At 37.6% G+C, this 21,198-nt stretch overlaps 1 protein-coding gene across 4 annotated transcripts; it reads right to left on the reverse strand.

Moving 5' to 3' along the window:
* Positions 1-20,876, reverse strand: LOC144628326 (sonic hedgehog protein-like). Of its 4 annotated transcripts, XM_078486426.1 has the most exons (6): positions 14,201-14,597; positions 13,941-14,086; positions 5,829-5,974; positions 5,116-5,530; positions 3,890-4,175; positions 1-3,315 (listed from the first exon to the last, which is right to left on the reverse strand). In XM_078486426.1, the coding sequence occupies exons 4-6, from the start codon at positions 5,446-5,448 to the stop codon at positions 2,675-2,677; spliced, it is 1,260 nt and encodes a 419-aa protein (XP_078342552.1). In that variant the 5' UTR covers positions 5,449-5,530; positions 5,829-5,974; positions 13,941-14,086; positions 14,201-14,597; the 3' UTR covers positions 1-2,674. The 4 variants fall into 4 exon arrangements, with proteins under 4 accessions (XP_078342552.1, XP_078342549.1, XP_078342550.1 ...); XM_078486423.1 differs by lacking the exons at positions 13,941-14,086; positions 14,201-14,597 and adding an exon at positions 20,600-20,876; XM_078486424.1 differs by having other exon boundaries at positions 13,941-14,597.
* Positions 20,877-21,198: the final 322 nt, after the last annotated feature.

Consider the following 21,198-nt stretch of genomic DNA (forward strand, 5'->3'; position numbering starts at 1 on the left):
TTATTTGTGACAACAGTAATGTAATAAGATTATTAAATCGTGTAGTTTATATTTTGTTTAAAAGGTACCCAAGTTCACAAGATTGACATGAACCGGTTCGCCAATGATCACCTTTCTAATATAAAATATCTGTCTTTTTTCGTTACAGTTCCGCTTATGTAAATGCTGAAAGGTATGTATCGCTGCAGTGAGGTATTTTAAACTCGTAACAAAGAAGCATACGCCGAAACCGAAGGAAATCCTCGGTAATTTATCATGCTTTAAAAATCGGATGAAATCTCCAAATAGAAATTCCGTAGGAAATATGGCGTGTTCCATTTATCAGAAAACACATTTTCCGTTCGGATATTCGAAATGGGATTTTGGGAATACATCCGCCAGTACTTTATTTATTGTGGTTCCGCCTGCTCTGGAAAATGTTTGCTCCAGGGCAAACAAAAACAGCTTTCTTTTTTCTTGCCATTTAAATTCCAAACGGAATTTTTAGGAAGATAATACTAAAACAATTTTCCTTTGTCTGACCGAAAAATTTCCAAAATGAAAGTAATTTCTTGAAAGTTGAACGCAGGCCTTTGTTTTTGTTGCAAATCAGCTTAAAATACTTCACTTTAAAGTTCGAATAAACCCTTGCTAACTCAGTTCACCTCATGTCAGAAGCGTAAGTGTATGTAACGAAACGAAACACAATGTTTTACTATGATGAAGGTGGACATTGGTTACCGATTAGCATTTATCAAATTGTTACATTTTATTCAATATGAATAATATATCAAAGGACTACATTCGCTAACGAAACAGACAGTAAATTACCTGTTTTTGTGTGGCATACATAAGGTATTTTTCTAAGAGAAGTTGCTTCATTTTTGGCCAAAAAGGTTCTTAAGTCATTCGCTTCCGCCTGCGTATTTCCCGCGCCTGCCACGGGTTACGTTTTCCCGCGCTTGCAGCCAGCGTTTTTTCCCGCGTTTGCCAGCAGTAACAAATTTTTCCGCGCGTTCCACTCGGTTAAACACGCTTTTGTTCCAGTTCTGATTGGCTTATAGCGTACTCTATACCCTATACGCAAAACTTTCGCCTTATAGCAATAAAACAAACCATTCATACTAAAGTTTCATATGTGTGATTGATCTCTGAGCCTTCACGAGCAGATATATTTGGTCAGGTTTTACGGTTGTACCATGTGTCGCATTCTTTGCAGTGTATGTCAAACTTGGGGGTGTTACAAAATTTCAAGAATTTTTATGGTTTGCGGAAAGGAATGTATTAAAGATCGAAAGATTTGTGGTTATGCAGGAATTTCTACCTTATCACACCTGCAAATGGCTTATATTTACACAGTGTCAGATCTGTATCAAAAAATAATTGCTAATTGCAAATTATTAGTTCGTAGTTGGCACTCGTTTAAAGGATTATCGTTCCGAAACTTTATGATATGCAATTAAGATAAAAAACCTTCGGTTGCGGTAAGATAAAAGCAAAACCTTGAAATGTTTTAGTTGGAATAACAAATTTAACAGCTTTGCTTGCTATTGCGGTTAATTAAAGGATTGTATTAAGCTTGCTTAGTTTAAAAATTTCACAGCATTTTTTTTCGCCCGTTTCGAGTACCATCGATTCATCAATCATTCTATTAATAATCTTTTTTTTTCTCAGAAATGATGTTTAGTCAAACGAACCGCCTTAAGGTTGGAGAGCTTTGTGTGGTTTTATGAAAGTATGTTATTTTGTACTTAATGTCAGTTTTTGAAATATTTGCTTATAAATGCACCCTTTGAAATCAATTCCTGTATTGAATAAATGCATACCCATGTTGAAACAGCTATGAAAAGTAAAACAATCCGTTAGAAAACAAACTAAATGTTTCTAGGTCTTGGAAGAAATTATTTTTGTCCACAATTTGACATATCGATGGCGTGAATTTTGTGACAGCAACCCAAATAGTTGACATTTTGCACAAAAGCATTTCTATTTAATTGTTCTTTATAGAAAGCATTAAACAATAAGCGAATTCAACGAGAGAGGTTATTGTTCGTCTAGTTGTGACTCAGCATTCTCTTTAGCCACACCTGGGCTCTGTTAGCCCTAAACAAGCTTTCTGCGACTGTTGAAAAAGACTGTGATGCTTTTTATGTCAGTTTGTAGTGCAGATTACAAGAAATCGCTGTTATAGGTATGGAATGTTTCTTTGACGGCACGCTTTGTGTACATCACATTAATGTGTCCCGCTGCGTACGCGGCATAAAGCATGGTTCACTAACGTAACAAGGTGATTAAGTACCCGATAAGTGCTGCTCGTGGGGTGCCAATGAGAGACCATAATTAGCCTAATTAGCATTGTATTTATCAGTCATATTCAATCAAATCACTTAATTAATACCTGAGTGGAAAGCCAAGAAATTGATCGTGGCATTCTTGCGAGCTCTGTGCTCAATAAGTCTTGTCTTGTCTTTTCGAGATTAACAAAAGTTTGGTGAAGTTTGAGAAGGCAACAGCATTTGATCATTGATCGCTGTTTTTGTCATTTATGTACTTTCAAGCATGTGAATTACACTTGAAGTAGATATAAAATAGGCCACATTGCTGTGAATTCAAGCGATGCAGCACGAGGGCCACTTCGCTTAAACAAAATCCATGGACTCCGCCCTTAATACGAACACAGATGCAACCTGTATTTTCACAAATTGTCCTCAGTGATATAGTTCCAGCTGGTGTAGATTTTATAAAGAGCTTGTGCGTACCAATGCATACCTGAGCTATTGTGACTAGCAATGCCAGGGAATAACCACTCCGCGAACCTCAACGGCGCAAAACTCCAATGTGCAACTCTTTGATCTGAAATCACGGCGTAGCAAGAGCAAAGGACATTATTCACAACAATGTTCCCAGTTTCCGTGAGCGGGGCATACGCACCCTTGCCTTGACCCCTCTTAATACCAGTCACGCGTCCAGCTGTGAACTTCTCCAAAGCAGAACCGTGTCTAACATAAACAAAGTCTCCGATATTTAGGTCTCGTGCAAAGATGGCCGTCTCCAACAGCGCATGTTTGTTTAACTGATAGATTAAGTGAGATTCCGTAATTGCCAATTCGGCCGGGGGATTCTTTGTCTGAATGGTTATAAATGTGTTTGAGCTGTTGGGCTTTATGTCCAGAAACGTTAAGACTTTGCTGTAAACTATACGACCACTCGCATCCATACCCGCAACCCTGTCTCCTATTTGAAGCTGTTTCATCGTTTTTGTTCGCCCTCCTTCGAGGCGAACAGAAGCAGTCTCCGGAAAGCAGCTCATGCTTTCTTGCGATTCTGCATCTTTTTCTAGAAAAAGAACCAGAAACATGCATTTCTAAGCAACTTTTACGTAGTTATTATTTCTTGAATGTTCGTTTGTTTCGAGAGTTTTCTTTAACAACTACATAAACATTCAGTTTTAAAAAGAAAAATTGGTACATGCCACATTACAGTACATAAGAACGCAACTTGCAAACATGCAAAACTCACAAATACAGTTCCCTAACAGACACTTTCTAAACGGAAATAACACAACAAACAGACAGTATTAACTCATGTTAGAATTATGTTAACACATGGAAATACTAGCGTACTAATAAACTCAGAAGCAGCATTGTAATCAGTGCTATTTTTAATAGTGATCTATGAATTACATGTATGCCAGAGGTCTAATACTTCATTTTCCTTCTTACTTATAGGTAGCCAATTTTTCAACTAAAATAAAAAATGGAAAGATTTTCACTCTAGCAGAGAAGATTTCTTTCAGTTACACCTTAGTCTAGCGAGGCGGTTATCAAAATGACAAAATTGTGACATGATCAAAAATAGACCTTGGGAACAGGACAAGACATTTCTAGAAGGAATAATCAATAAAAATTACCCGTTTTAACGGATGCGTGAATGTAGCCTTTGGTTGCATAAAGTACCCAATCAAATCCAGCCTCGTTAGCCATTTTGCCCAAATAAGGGTACTTATCCTTATCTCTATCTTCTGTGGTGAGATCAACGGCGCGTCCTTCGTGGTGTAGAGAATGAAGTCCATGATGATGTTTTTGCTTTTTGTCTTTCTCGTAGAAATCCAGATCGTAAGCGTCAATAACTCGTAGCCTCACACCCCATTTTGCCTTTACGTTGGCCGCAAGGATGTCGAGCTTTTCCTTGCAATTCTGCAAAACGCGATTTAAAAAGATACTTAATGAGAGGAAAGTATTTGTAACGACGTACCGCGCCTATAATACGTAATTCAAGTGACTTGTAGCAAGTCGCTAACGCCTTTTGAACTGCTCTATATAAAGGTTTTCCGCAGAAGTTTCTAATCCGCACTGGGCTTAGGTTAAAAGGGTCTAAAGCAGCCTTCACACGACAAACTTATGGCCAACTCGTGTTGGCAAACTCAAGTTGATGTGTGTGAACGACGCACCAACGGCAAACAAGTTGGCCAACTGTTGGGGACAGATAGAACTTGTCTCTATTTCTCACCAACAGTTTGCCAACTTGTTTGCCAACTGTTGTTGTGTACGTTCACACATACCAACTCGAGTTTGCCAACATGAGTTTGCTAACTTTAGTTTGTGGTGCGAAGGCCGCTTAATACTGTATAGTAAATGTCATTTTCTAGCCACATATAGTGACACGCCTCGATAAGCAAACAATACAGAAACATTAACAGGAAACACGCCGCTAAGACGAGTAGTGTTTGTTGTAAAGGAGTAATCACTACTCCACAAAAACAAATCTGAACAATGCTTAAACCGGTTGTGTTTATTACCCCCATGAAGTGTTAAATTCCCATTAATGCCTGCCATGCATTTTCTGTTAGATGTAGTTATGGGAATTTAATGGCGTATCACTCTCGAATGTCATGAAGTCTTTGCAAAACGTACGATTGGAGGTGCAATGTTAACCCAATTAGCTCCTAAGATCAGACTTAAAATTCTTCAAAGATATAACCATAAATTTATTTCTATGCTATTATTGAGAATTAAGGATTTTATAAACATTAAGCTGGCCCTAGTTGATGAATCCTTAGTTCTCATCGCCTGCCTGCTTGTCAATGTACCAATATTCTAAGGAGAAAATATGTTTTGATCATATTTCACTGGTTACCTTGGTCATTCGACGGTCATCATCATTTTTCTCGTCGTTTCTGAACACAATATCTGGGTTATAGTTTTTTTCCAATTCTTTGTACGCTTTGCTCCCTCTTTTCACAGGTCCAACATATTCCCCACTTGCCACGATTGAAACTTCGTCCGTATCAGGAATTCTTTGCCTAAACTTCATCGGAGACTTGGGGCGCGTATTTCGAGCAGTAGGTCCGGGGCCACAAGCCATAAGGTATCCACAGCCCGATGTAACAATAACGAGGATAAAATAGCATTTGAAAACGCTAAGCAGCGGACCTCGCAAAGACATATGCAGATACGGGCGGTTTCTCATCTTGTCTGTTAAAATTGTTGAGATGACAACGGATGTTAAGTACTTTGTGATGTTTTTAGAACTGACGGACTTGCCGATTACTCTAATAAGGAAAACAAAACAAAGTTAACAAATCTTATTATATCCATCTGCGTAATATTACGTAGCAACGCCAGCCTCGGTGCGTTGTATATATGCAAACAGAAACTGTCTTCGCAGTTATAGGAATTTAAGAACAATAACATCACAATAAAACAACGTAATAGACAGAAAGAGATGTTTAAGCACTGAGTTCAAAAGCTACCGACCTGTCGACGACAAACGCAGATAGACAAAACACTGCTCGCGCAAATAGCTCTTTGCTGAAGAACAAGGAGTCACTTAACTTACAACAGACTTACCAAAAGTATTAAACAAATGCCCCAACATTATAAGACTGATCAGGTAGCTTTTGCATCATGATCAAGTGTTGTAGCCCTCAGGCTTCGTTCTGGCATTGTAGGTCCCCTGCTGGTAAGGTTTTCTCGTTGGATAAAACAAACTCCACCTTTAGAGTGAACCAGAAAAGAAACCTCAGCTATTTGTGAGTCAATAAGTGAGCGCACTGGGGTTTCATTAGGGGACAATGGAAGCTGTAAATGAGGACAAAGCTTTGTTGCTTTATAATCACCAGTTTTGTTAATTTGCCGCAATGCACGAATGTTGGTTTTGTTAAAAGGTTTTCATGTTTAATTAGCAGGAGCCAGTAGTACATTCGTGACTCTAAGAGAAGTAATTAGCGGACTCTGTTGACTCTCAATGGATCAGCCGTTTATACCTTGTTAATCAGATCGAACTTTAAACTGAATCGAACGTAAACCAGCGACATTCAGAAAAAAGTCCATGTACTTCAGCACCAGCCCGGATCAAAACCACTCAAAGCTTGACAAGTTTTTGAGGGTGGAATTTAATCAAATTATCAGCAATTAGACAAACCCAGACAAAATTTTCTTTTGGTACTTCTCGTTAAGCGGATTTTGCAAAGATAAGGGGCGGGTGCGTGGATTTAAATGGAACACAAATTTCAACATTTCGTTTCTAATCCTACAAACGTGACTCGCATCTGATAAGAGTCATCCGCTTAGAGATTATAATATATTTTCCACCGATAAAAAACGGGATAAAATGTTTCGAAACAGCAGTGAAAACGTCTTAAATGCTTAATTTAAAAAACGGCTAAAAAGAATAAGCGTTTAAATCTCCAGCTTCCAAGCTTAAACTAAACATTTAACTTCGCTTTGGTAAAATATGTTGAGCGTAAGCATTATAGTATTATAGTCAAAACAAATAAAATACAGATGAAAAGCTTCAAATTTTCGAGGAGAGTAAATCCGTTGGTTATATGCAAGGTCAGTTACAATGTAGGCTTGGGTTTGTGGATAAAATTACAGATAAGTTCATAAAGAATCATAATTAAAAACTTTACCAGAAGTTTCCTTTTCTTTGTTGCCGTGGCGGAACAGTTACTGAGCCTTAATTCCTGTCGCGTTCAAGTTATTTTTACGTATTTAAATGGTTACTGGACTGATAAAAATAGCACTCACTCTGTTGCATATCAATCTATTTTTAAATCCCGAGCTTAAATGCCCCCATCTCCCTCAAGGCATTTTGGTATTGTGAGATCTCGCAATGGCTAGCAAAAAAATGCAATGGCATTATTGCGAGAAATCAAATGCTTCTTTCTCAACTCGGTCAACCTTAGGTTTTCAAATCCAGTTTGGTAGAAAATACGGAAACTTTTTGTACAGAATAAACTTTATCAAGGCCGGGGCTATCTGTGATCAAATCTTTTCACCGGAAAAATTCAATTGTAACACTTCAAAAATAATATCCCCCCAGAAAGCCCTTTATTTCTCACGTGTTGGTTTCATTAAATAACTGAAAGAGTAATGTCCAATCCGAAACTATTTATCAAATCCGCAGATATATATCAAATCCGAAGCTATATTATAAATCCGTAAATTTTTTTTTTTTTATCCACGCATTTTTGAGATTGTGCGAGAAGAGACTGGGTACAAGGGTTCATTCAACATGGCGGAAGGTCATGTATGTTGAAGGTGTATGGAAGAAATACCCTGGATAGTCTTTTAAGAACATAAAGCCTGTTACAGCCAAATCTGTGCTCGCTTCAATTAAATCTCGTTAAAATTGCAAGAACATCCAATCTATACAAAAATGTAGGTACAGAAACGACTCTTATAAGCCCTAAAAACAATTTTCAGGATTTTGTCCCTGAATTAAAAGTTATCCTCGTTTTCTAGTTGTTTATTTCCGGATTAGGAACCTGCGCATTTGATGAATATATTATAAGATTGGTTCCGTCTGTTCGCGGAAGGAAAACGAGAAAAAAATGTAACACTGACTTGCAAAATTGTGAAACAAGCTTTTGCTTAATCAACTAAAAGAAGACTGCTAGATGAAATAGATTTGCCTGGATTGTAAATTGCATTTCAAACTGATGGAAAAAATGATCGGAATTAACAACCTTTGGAATTAACTATATGGATTTCAACAGAACAATTTAGGATTTTAGATTTCTGTGTCAGTGATGAACGACTTTTTTGGATTTGTAAAAGATGCTTCCGGATCTCAGAAATATTTTAGAATTATCCTTTCTCAGCTTCCATGGGATAACCTATGCTTAACCTGATAATTCAACAAACTTTTCATTTCAATCCTCTTTTGATACACTAGAGATATAATCTGACTTCTAAACCACAAATTATGATATAATACATATAATATATATTACCTAAGGGTCACATCAACAAATGCAACCCTAGTCGGCCACGAACCTATTTTGGCGAAAATATTTTTTCGTTTCAGCGAGCTAGCAACACGCCAAGGGCTTGAAAAATTCTGCTTACTTGAAAAATTATGACGTAAACGTTATGACTATATTTTTATTTTCAGGATTTTGTTATTTGCTCTCTGAGTGCAATTGAGTTTTTATTTATAGTGTAGCGATGTTAGGTTGCTTATTATAGCAATTTATATTGGCACGAGATACGTTCGTTCAGACGTACACACATTGTTCGACATTGTTGTGACTGCGTTTTATTCAAATGAATATTGAGCAGTACTCTAATGTTCTGTTTGTTATGCTGTACTACACGACGGTTCTAACTTTTAGGTCTGTGGGTGAAACTGGTGTAAGACTATTAAATAATTATTTTGTTTTTTTTTTTTTTTTTTTGTGTTTTTTTTTTTTTTTTTTTTTTTTTTTTTTTTTTTTTTTTTTTTTTTTTTTTTTTTTTTTTAACCCTAGTGTGTGACCATTCAAATGAAAGCTATTGAGCAATACTTTCATGTGGTACTGTTTATTATGCTGTACAAGTTGGTTCTAACTTACACGTCTGTGGATGAAACTCTAATGTGTGACCATTCAAATAAAATCCATTGAGCAGTACTTTCATGCAGTACTGTTTGTTATGCTATAATTAACTTAGTTCTAAATTAAAGCAGCTAGGCGGCGCCTTCATGTTTGTTTTTCAATACTGTCCTAAAATGAATTTCGGGTTCTTTTTTTTTTAAATTTTGATCTTGACCAAACTTTTCGAGGAGTGAAAGCTCATTTTAGTTTTTTTCCGCATAGCATGCATCCTTATATAAATATTGAATCATTACGTAAAGTGTACTTGTAGAGATAATTGTATTTCACACAGCTACGGTGCATGCGATAATGGAGTGATCTATTTACGGTACAATTACCAAGTTGAACGAGTAAAAATAACATGAAAACTTAATCCACTACAATGCTTTTTTGCCTTTTCTTATTTTCTATCCCATTTGGAACGGAACTTGATCTGTGAACGCATCTGTCGTGACGTTTTTGTCTTCAATGATCATTCAAAAGTGGAAAACACACAAATATCATAAGAGAAGGGTCATTAACTGGCTAGATACCCTCAAGAAGATTTGAGTACACCTACTTTGAACGAATTTCTGCCTTGTTGGCAATGAAGCTGCTGGATGATTTGTGACCACGAACTAAGCCCTTGTCCACACAACCTGGCAAACTGCACTGCTATGAACTTTGTCCCAAATCACGACGCACCCCCAAGTATAAGAGCCCGGAATCTGATACGTTTTAAGCCACATAACAAACAGTTCCTTAAAAGGCTTCAAGCCGACACGCGAAAAACACATTACTCCTGATTATATTAGATGGGCCGTCGCAATAAGTTTAGCAGTTAAAGACCTTTAATTACTGCTAATCGTGCTTCTGACGCGAAAACTATGCAAAGTACAAAAATAGTAAAATGAGTTATTGAAAACTTTGTTTGGAGTGGGCCTTACGTCACAGTTTATATGTATTTATAGCTTTCCTTGATAACGAGCTGCCTTGTCTCTCTATATAAATGGCTTCCATATCTAAATGGTTTTAGAGGATTATAGTCACATCAAAGTGTTGAACAATAGACAGACCCAATTAAATATGCGCCATATTTTTAAAGTTCTAAAACAACTTTAAGAAATGACCTGACTACAATATATGATGCACTTCAACGTCCAGACGAATGTTTCGAGACATCGATCGATTTTTTATGTCTAATTATTTTGTCTATGTTACATAAAAGCACCTAAAATATTAATATTAAAGAGGAATTGTCACGTACGGATTTTACAAGATTTTTTAACAGCCAAAATTTATATTTGTGTCGCATGAAACCTAAAAGTAATTGTCCATTTTTATTAAAAATTGCTATATTAGAGCAGTGAAACTGTAAACGAGCGTCTTTGGATGCTAATGGCTCGGATGAAAATGGATTGCAACTTGAAAAAGTAAAGCTTAACCATTCAAGTTGTTGCCGCGTGTCTTATAAAAAATCGATATTTTAAGCCGTAGCTTGATTTCTATCTGCAAATTAAGGCCATATCTTCCTTAAGATGTTCAAAGATAATTTTTTTCATGGGTTACGTAGTTGCCTACCGCTAATTTCATAAACAGTTTAGACCAAAAATATGCGAAATCCTCATGACGCTTACCTCGTTTTAACTAGTAAGACGCGATGGTGCGACAGCTCTTGAAGAATTCCGCAGAAGCGATTTCTCTTGCCTTATCATTTCTCTCATAATGTGAAAGATTGGTTTTCTTGCTTTGGCAACTCGGAATAGCCCGTTAAGCATGATGAAAAATAGAACTCAATATATACAGGACTATATAATGTACTCATCGCCCTTCTTAAGAGCCACCAATTGAGTGCTCTTGTACCACAAAGATAAAGGAAAACCACAAACCACAAGAACGAAGTTAATGACAGGAAGCTATCGTTTGGAAAAGGCCGCGCACGACAGGAAGAAACTGTCGATAACACTTAGACGGAAATCGTCCGTAAAGAATTACTACTGAAAAGTAATCGCAATTTTCAGGCGAGGATCCACACCGGTTTCCACCGTTTTACGGAAAACGCCTGATTTTGGCAAGATTATCAAATATTTGAAAAATCACCTCATAACTGATAGTTTTTGGTTGGCGTGCCCTGTCTGTTGCTGGTCCTGCTTTGATGTTGTGACGCAGTTTTGTTGTCAAACTTCGAAGGAAAACAGGAAGGCGTATTCTGCATAAAATGTGATCAAAAATTATGGCCTTCGATATAGCCTTTCTCTTTGATAGGCATTAGCCAAATAAACTTCCCTACAATCTAGAGAACTATCAAAGTATCTAATTGAATAGAAAAGCAGGTTCAAATAAGCTTACCTTAAGGACGCAAAATTAAGACTGGTGCAGTTATACGGTCGGGTGGAACATGAAAAAATGTGACCCCCTGGATAAACAACTCTAAATTTAGTGAGTTGAACATGTTCCAACTTTTTCAATATTCAACCCGTAATTATAACCTTGTAGTAATACTAGATTTGACCTTCTAGCGTAGTGTCTTGAAAACGTCTCTGTTTACTCGCCATTTAACTTGTTTACTAGCAAATTCCAACCTAAAATCAATGAATGTTAGTGATTGTCACTGTCGATTGTGGAATGTGACTTCATTGACAGATGTCCGCGTGATGAGACCCTGTGGTGACCACTGAAGAACGTCAGGGCATAGTTGTGTATAAAACCCAAATGTGTGACCATTCAAACGAAAGCTGTTGAGCAGTACTTCCATGTGGTACTGTTTATTATGTTGCACAAGGTGGTTCTAACTTTTAAGTCTGCGAATTTAACTTAAATGTGTGACCATTTAAGTGAACGCATTGAGCAGTTCTTCTTTGTGTCTAGCTTTTAAGTCTGTGTATAAAACCCAAATGTGTGACCATTCAAACGAAAGCTGTTGAGCAGTACTTTCATGTGGTACTGTTTATCATGCTGAACAAGGTGGTTCTAACTTTTATCTAATAAGTCTGTGAAGTTTAGCGACCTCAATGTGTGATCATTCAAAAAAGCTGTCGAGAGATACCTTCATGTGGTTCTATTTGTTTTTCAACATTTTGCACTGAAGTTACAATGTGACATGTTTTTCAGCTTATAAGTTAGCCCCAAGTGTTAAACGGAGTTAGATTGTAACTATTTCACATGACTTCTCTAGAAGATTTGTTCTCTCCTGATCCTAACTCTAGCAACACACTAATAATTTCCGTCTTATTCTTCATTCCACTTGAGTGGAGTTTTAGGCTTAGCGTGACAAGAATGGACTGGAATTATTTTTTTTGCTGATATTGGGTCATGTCTAGGGGGATATGCACTTATCTAGGTATTTTTTTTAGCCTTGAAAAAAAAAAAAAACAAGACAAATATAAACGGTCTATGTATAAGAGCACGTCATCGATGTACAGCCAACTCTCTCTTAACAGACACCTCTATAAGACGGACACCTCTTTAAGACGGACACCTGGTGTTGGTCCCGTTCTAGCCGTTGTTCAGTCATTTTACTGTAACTAAACTCCCTATAAGACGAACACCTCTCTAAAACGGACAGTTGGAGCCGGTCCAGACAGTGTCTTCGTCAACCAGTCCCCTTTCATGATATTTCACGACGGTTGCACGAGTTTTCCCGACGACTACACAACTTTCCACGATGTTTTACGACGGTAACAAGAAGTTCTACGATACACTACGACAGTTGCACGATGTTTCACGACGGTAACAAGAAGTTCTACGATGTACTTCGACAGTTGCACGATGTTTCACGACGGTTACACGACGTTCCAACGACATTATGACAGTTTAATATGGTCAACAAACAGTTAACCCTAAACGTTAAGGACAATGTACATGAATTTAGTGTCTGGTTGAAATCAATCCGCTTATCAGAAATTAAAAACAAGCATAAAAAATAGAACTATTAATTGTTTTTTTTTTCGTGGATGCACGCGACCATTTCTTCGGCCTGATGTTGGTCGTTTTGAACTGATAACTGCACTGTTAAAATTCAATTAGCCGCAATCCGTTAATTGAGTGTTTCCGAATGAGCATTTAAAGGCTGCTTTTGCGGCCACGAGAGTGGAGAACATGGATTGAGTTTGCTACTTTCTGCTACAAAGGTCTCAAAGTGACAATGTGCTGGAATTTTTTTACGTGATTTTGTTATCTCAGTATTTGGTTTGCGTGCAAAAATGGTAGAAAGCTATTTTAATTAGTTGGAAAATTCCTTCTCCAAACTTCGGATCTTAATTGAGTTAGTTCCTTAGCTAAAAGTTAGTCTGCACCAGCCAAAAGACACGTTTACATTAGAATTAAAGCCTAAAACTAATAGTCTAGCTAGTTTTGTTATAAAACTGCTATACTAGTATAGGCAAAGGTGACCAACAGGCTTGTGTGTGCCTCTCTGTCTATGTTCAATATGTTTGTATTTTGGGGTGTGAAAAAAATCTAACTCCCTAATACTGTATCACTATTTTTCTTGCAACATTTCATTAATTTTCTGTGATTATAAATTTGCGTCGTCTGGTCTAGATTAGCCCTTAAGGCTTATTTTCAGGTTTTCTTTATATCTTAATTTTTCTTTCAGTTTACTGTCGGTAACAAATTAAATCAAAAGTTAGTCTTATCATTGTAGTTGTTGTGGTAAATAGCAAAGGCAAAGCACAATCGCTCAATCAGACTGCAATTATGACATTGTGGCATGTCTTATAAACAACAAGAAAAGCTGGTGGTGGCAAGGCTTACGCCGTAACGATCATTTTTGCCAAAATTGTTCAAGTTTGTAGCTAAGTAGTCCCTCCACATTTTCCCTTTAATTTTGTCAATATTTGTTCCTTTCTGGCTTGTGAATACGCCCTTGGTGTTTTTCTAACTTACAGTTTTATTATTTTGAGGTTCCCTTCAATTTGAAGGAGAAGTTGAAAAGCACAAAAATGACTTAGTAAATCTTGACTTGAAGATGCTTCCAATTATGAAACTGCTTCTGTGCAAAGCACACAATGACACAAATTTCATTTAAAGTTGATACTGACTAATATAAATTGCTGAGTAGCACCATGAAGCAAACTTTGAGAAATCTTAGGAAACAGAAAAAAAGGAAAATCTCATTTACCCTTCTTCGATCTAATCCAGTTTCAAAACTCCGTCTAGAATGGGATGCTGATAATCGCAGGAAGCTCACAAACGTCTAGCTAACCAGGTTGTGATGTCCCAACTAAAATATTCACCAATACCCATTTGTGTGCGTGTAGATATGCACTGTGAAAGTAAAGCGTCTTGCTTATAATAACACTTGCAAGATTGAACAAGTAAAAAGCTTAAACCTTTGACCTACACGTGTGTATGACAAGCTCGTATTAACACTGGATATACCTCGTCAAATTTGGCAGTTCTCGTTGTGTTTGTCATCGAAATATTTCGACAGTACACAGTTCTATTACATGTGACACAAGTGAAACTCTTACACGATTCGAGAAAAAAAATTGCGAGTGGCTAAAAAGGAATTTTAAGCTAACATTATAATTAAAAGCTCATGGTCTAATATATATGGTAGTGCCAACTTTCGTTAACTCTTTGACTCTAAGATTTGATTCTTACGTAAATTGAAGTGGGCCTAGCGTGCGTTGAACCGGCTCAACGAGTGTTGCCGAAACTCTTGGGTGTGACAATCTAAACGAATGCTTTAGAGCATATCTTTCATGTGGTGCTATTTGCTTCTCAAAAGATTCGAAAAAATGAAATTAAGCTTACATATTTTGGGGGGGTGGGTGGGGGGGGGGGGGGGGGGGACTGGGCGGTGTCAACAGCTGTGTGCAAAACGTGGCTACTTTATCAAGTAGTCAGAGTTGTATCTTGTTTGCAAAACGTTCTCGTTTCATTTTCAAGGCACGTGCATGTTTCCTTTCTTATATCCCACTTTAAAACGACTTAGCACTTTGGATTCATTCCTAAAACCTGCACGTGCACGTGCATTTTAAAAATACACGCAAATCAGCGATTTTAAAAATCCTGGCCTAATCGGTTAGCCTACTGACAAAATGTTTGCAAATGGGCTTGGATGTTCATGTTCGCAGCCAAAATGAGAAACCCCCCGGGGAGTCTGCTAAAAAGAGCCGGAGGGGGCTTATCCCCTCCTACGCTCTGCATGCAAAAAGAAACTCTCTGATGTCAACATGGAAATTCTTCATCTAGTTTCCTAACATTTCCTATGTTACTAGATGGGAGAATTTGTTCGTAAGTTGAAGGGGCTATGTCATGCAATTTTGGGCAATTTCGGTACTGACCAACTGGTCATAGAATTAACTGAAATATCACAATAACGGCTTAAAACTGTAGAATAACTCAAAAGAAACTCATAGAGGCCCAAAAGGGGCAGGGATGGGAAAATTCGAGAAGATTAAAATGGATTGCGTTCGGGTAAACTTAAAAAAAAAGCGTCGGCCCGACTTCTTTCAAGTGTATCTCAATTTGTATGAAAGTGTCATTTACAATACTCAAAAGTGATCACTTGTTTGTTATGTGGCCGTGATTTTGCCTATAAATAACTTTTGCTCTGCCAATTTGAAGTTTACAGCTCTTAATTATCGAAAATAAATAGAATTACCTAAAATACCGTGACCTAGCCCTTAATTTTACCACAATTTCCACTTCATTATTTTATTTAACCCACAATTTTTTTTTTTTTTTTTGACGACAAATCACCTCCACGATATCTAACCAAATATTAAAAAAAAAAAAAATAATCTTCTCTTATGTAAAAAAAATTTTTTTTATTTTATTATTTTAATCTGATGTTAATTTATTTTTGTTTGCATTAATCCTTTAGAGTGCCATAGTGAAGAAATTAATATCAGTTTATGTTTTGACGAAAAACTTAAATCCACGATTACCAACTAAAAATAAGAACACAAACGAACAATCATCTCAAAAATTAAAAAACTATTATTATTTTAATAATCTGATGTTATTTTTTGCTTCCAATAACCGTTTAGCTGCACAGAGTGCCAGTAAAAAAGTTTTAATATCAGCCACATTTTTCAAAGTTTCACTTAAAAAATTTGCTACGGATATCACACACGAAATCCTGATCGATTGAATGAACTGGGGCTACAGACACTTTGCGCAGCATAATAAGCACTGCTTGTTTAACATATAATAAGCAATACCACATGAAAGTAATTTGAAGAGTCACACCCTGCACACTAGGGTATCACTGACAGGCTTAAAAGTTAGATCCATCAAAGTGTACCGATTGCAATTAGTACTCAAACGCTTTCATTTGAATGGACACAGACTAGGGTGCGGCCTTATCCACAGACTTAAAAATCAGAACCACCTTATGCAGCAAATAAACAGTACCACATGAAAGTACTGCCGAATAGCTTTCATTTGAATGGTTACACACTAGGGTGTCATCCACAGACTTAAAAGTTAGAACCACCATGCACAGCGTAATAAAAAGTATCGACATGAAAGTACTGTTTAAGGCAATGGAATTCATTTAAATGGTCACACACTTGCGTTTCATCCGTAGACTTAAAACCTTAGCCGCAGCCTCGGGACCGCAGCTAAATAAACAGTACATGTACTAAAAAATATTGCTCAATAGCTTTCATTTGATGGTTTAATGGCCATACGCTAGAGTCTTATTGGTTCTTTTAGCCCAATGTTACGAAAACAAGTGACGTTTTTCATTCTGCTACTTATTACTTAGTACTTGATACATAAAAACGTGCATTGATAGAACAACTTTCAGTTGACAGCCTAATGCACTTATTTGTTTGCTTACTGATGTGCGCTTAGCTGAGCCAGATTTGTTCAATTAGTTTCAGAGTGCAAAGATCTAACCAATCAGAGAAGACGTAGTGTTTTCTTAAACCAATCAGAAGCAGAAGCGTTTGCAAACGTGACTTGGCGTTCGCCCATTTTCCCGCCGTTGGCACCAGCTGCGTGTTTGCGAATCAAGTTTTGATTGGTTCATGGCATTATTTGTGTTTTGCTGTGATTGGTCAGGACTGCACACTTCAGTTGGCATTAGAAAACCGCCAAAACCACCGTGAAAGTAGAGGTTTTAGAGAAACATAGTCTATCATCCAAACAGACTTAAATTCCAAAACACTGCACCTACATTGCAAAACAGTGTATATACTAACTGTAAACGTGAATCTTTGCACGAAGACAAGATTATCAATTCGCTCATGTCTAGTCAAGAAAACAGACTTAGAGATTAAGTGGTTTTAGACTCGATAATTTTTTTTTATGACAGCGTTGTCGTTTGCAAATATATAATAATAAGGATATAAAATGGCGACATTTTGAGATCGATCGCAGATCAGAAACGAATTACAAGTGATGCTGTGTACAAACTCTGGAGATTTGTAATGGAACCAACTTAAAAAATGCACTGGTTTATGTTTCCCAAACGTTACAGCTAAAAACTGAAGAGAAAAATGGGTTTAACCGCCTTAACGAGGCGAAATTGTAATAGGTTCAGGTTAAAGAAGGTGAAGTATAAAAGAATGTATTTAGTAGATGAAAACAAAAATAACTTCGAGATCAGGGACTAAAAGGTGTAACACTCTGTTCAACTGATAAAGACATCGTGAATTTTCTTAAGTCGTTTTTATCCAGTAAACGTCTCGCCGACAATGAACAATTATGACTCAGTCATTTTATAACAATATATCTCTTTGTATAAAGGCCACACGTATACTAAAAGCAAATCTTTGAGGAGCCGGCGATTTTTCCAGTAATTCCTTAGATTAAATTTTGTCACGTACAGCTACATGTAACATCCATTGAATATGATAAGCCAAATTTCTGGTATCGAAAATACACGCTGTAGGGAATTGACTGTACTGTTCGATATGTAAGGTCTGTTTCTAATAGTCGACAAGTCGTTTGCACAGGGTTTCTTGAAAAAAATTAAAAACCCTCTCCATCTTCATTCTTGCCAATACCGCCTAACTTAACAAATGCGTGGAGAGACATTAGGAGAAATGTCCAAAAATGGAGTCCAGCTGTGGAGAGTTTAGGTTGCTTTGAACGAGATATAGTCTTTATAATGTTTAGGTGTTTGAAAATTAATTTAAAATTCAATGTCAGATCGTAAATCAGAGTTAAGTGGACATTTCCGTTTACACTGAAGCCATTTTCACCTCGTGGTTCAAATTGCACAAGCAAATTCCATCCGAATTAATTCACGAAAACGAGCAACCGTACAAGAAAGCAGTGTTTTGAATCATGGCTTATTGTACAGCCTGCGAAGAATTGCAATGTACAGAATTTCTGGCGTATCGGGTCTTTTTTGCGGCGATAGCTTTGTCGGTGAAGGCAGATAACTGGTATCACTCTTCGTTCGCCAGCAGTAAAACGAACAACAGAGATAAAATATGTCGGGGTATAAATTAAATTTCAGTGAACACTGGTCTGATATCGATGTCGGAATGGCTGGTTATGAAGAGGTCAGGGCGATAACAATCGTTTGATGCACACATTGAAGTTTATCATGCTTTGCACATGGTCAAGTGTTTCCGTTGTTTATGGAACTGTTCAATTCTTCATTAAACATACAAGTGGTGATGTACACGGAATTGAGTGAAGTAAAAAGATTTTCGAGTCCACCAAAAGAGCTTTGCAGACTTTATAGTAACATAATCGTTAAGAAACGATTTCCTCTTTAACTCGATAAAGAGATATCTAAATCTGTTGAGCATTTTCAAGAGCGCGGAAAAATTCGCGAAATCGTATGATAAGCGATTGCCTTACAGATAAGCCGAAACTCATCCACCGAGCTATTTGTTTTAAACGGTTGTCGTCATTTAATCGAAGAATTTCTTGAACTGAAAGCATTTACTTCGATGTGTATTCAACGCAGGAATTAATCGCAAGTTAATAAGTCGCGGTAACACACAGTAGGTCAGTAGTTAAATCAGTTATCTGAGTCCCGCGTGCTATCTGCCTTTTCCTCCTTTCTAGACCGAGATGGGAGAAGATTAAAACGATCTCGATGTTCCCGAAGGTTAACTTCCCACGATGGTCATTGAGTTAAGAGCACAGAAAACTCGCCTAATTTGTCAAAACTGTGTACATCCTTGTTAGTTAATAGGTCGGGGGTACACGATTCTTGCCTTATCTTGTGATAAACAAGCAAAGTCAGGCAATGGCGGCTTGCGCGCTGGCACTGAACCAATGTAATCTATGAAATCTGTCGAGTTTGGTCTACCACGCAAGCGTTAAAAATGCAATTTCGCCATAAAAAAACATTGCGCGGATATTCAAGCGAACGTGCTTCGGTGAGCGTTCCTATCCACACCCGGACGCGAGCCATTTTGACTAGAAACACAAGACGAAACGGAGCGAGCTGAGATGAGGCTTTCCATCTTAGACGCGTGGCTGCAATTAACACGTTTAAATGCTTTTAAAAATATCCCGAACGGCTTGCGTGAGACAGGCTGAGTTTTCCCGTAAGTTAATTGAGGGGTGTATTTAATCCTATTTAGTTTCCTCAGCCTTTTACTTTAGATCAGAAAGAAACCCGTTTCTGAGCCGAAAATGCTTTCAGTTCAGACATGGGGCATTTATAAAGATCCTTAGCAGGGAATTTAGCTGGCTGGGCCAACTACGTTTACAACCACTTGAAAACATAAGTGAATCCAGGTATCTCAGTGAAAACAAGTCGGTATTTCAATGACTCTCTCTGAACCTTCAACCCAAAAATGGTTTTAAATCAGATTTATCGGACAATCTAAGATACAGGCTTATTTCTCAGCCGCAGAGAGGCTGTCATTTAGCATTAGGAATGCGAGCTATTCCATTAGCAAATTCTGTTAGGAAAAAATCTTCGGCTAAACTGCGATCAGGACCTAAACATCCCTTTATAATAAGCGGAGGACTGACTCGCAAACCCCAAGCTTTAACCCGATTTTTGAAAGTGTCAGCAGTTTTTGAATCTTTGGTCGCGCTGATAAACTAAAACCAATATCGGTATAAATTCGAAGTGTAAAAGATATGTAATCATTCCCTTTGATCAGAATAAATGTTTGTTCACTTGATACATGCGAATCCACTTGTAGGTTTATCTTCGTTGAGAATTCGCTAAGACTATTAAAAAGCAAACAGCAAAAGCAATAGGCTTGGTTAGACATAGCTTTTCTCAAAATCATTTTCTTGCTAACCTGTTCAATTTTCACCTAACGATGCACAGCACAAGTGAAAGAGAAAGTGGACTTTGCTCCAGTAATTTGAAGGAGTTAACTTCAGGAATAGTCTGACACTCCGTGCTTTGCAAAAATGCCAACGTTTTAAGATTGAAGATCGACTTTTGTGATAGCTAGCATTTAATCTACATCCGGAAATTGTGTTCCGTGAACACAATCCATGGCTTTCATTGCGTGATAACCTAAAGAAAACTATTTTTCTTTCCCACTCAGTGGCTAAAAATTTAACTTCTCATTTTGTGGCCGTATCAATGTAGCTGTAGTGACGCATTCCCTAAACTGCGTTCTTTTTTCAGCTCCGCGCACGGCCGATTTGTTGATAGTATACGGGTGTTGATAATCAGGTATTGTACCGCTGTCACACTTGCAGCTTTCACCGGGTTAGGATAGAGGTTTCAAAGAAGTATAAACTTAGCAAAAGAGCCTTTTCTTGCGTTTCTGTGGCTAAGCGCGACAAACCACGAAACCCTTTTTGCGCGCGCAGAAAGCCCTCTAAGGGATCACTGTTTGTGACAGCTTGGCTCAACTCAAGGCCAGAGGTTGTTATGCTCACCTTAGAATTCCTTATGTTTCAGTCCAATTTCTCAGTCACAGGCGGCCGCTGAAGTGCTTGGCTGAATCACTCCACTAGCACAGAGCTTAGGAAGGGCTGTTTATAGTTCTTGTAGTGATCGCAGATCTCTGCTCATGCACGGGACGATATGTCAAAACATTTGATATTAACCATCACGCTGTCGGTTCCTTTTAAACATACGAGACGTAAAAGCTATTAAAATTGGCGACATTTTGAATCGTAAGTGTGGCTTTCATTCAAAGCCTTGACAGACATCTGATAAATCCAGCTATATGAAATAAACTTATGCTTTCCAAATAAGGCTGTGTATCACCCTCAAACCATTCCTTCGATTGCGCTCATTTTCTCATAAACGTTTCACTGCGACATTAACAAATCAAGATAAAAAGGTCAAGGCTGCTTATCTTAGTATAAAAGAGCCCCACTTTTCCGACGCGATAATTTGTTGTTTGCTTTGCACAAAAGGTGTGCTTCAACGGAGCTTTTAAAAATCGTTCAAGGCGCTGTTTAGCTTAGTTCCTTGTATACATGCCCAAGGAAATTGTGCTAAAGCCTTGGACGCGAGTATGAAACACTTT

The sequence above is a fragment of the Oculina patagonica genome, chromosome 10, assembly GCF_052425735.1.
Source record: "Oculina patagonica isolate OP01 chromosome 10, crgOcupat, whole genome shotgun sequence".
NCBI classification, from domain to species: domain Eukaryota; kingdom Metazoa; phylum Cnidaria; class Anthozoa; order Scleractinia; family Oculinidae; genus Oculina; species Oculina patagonica.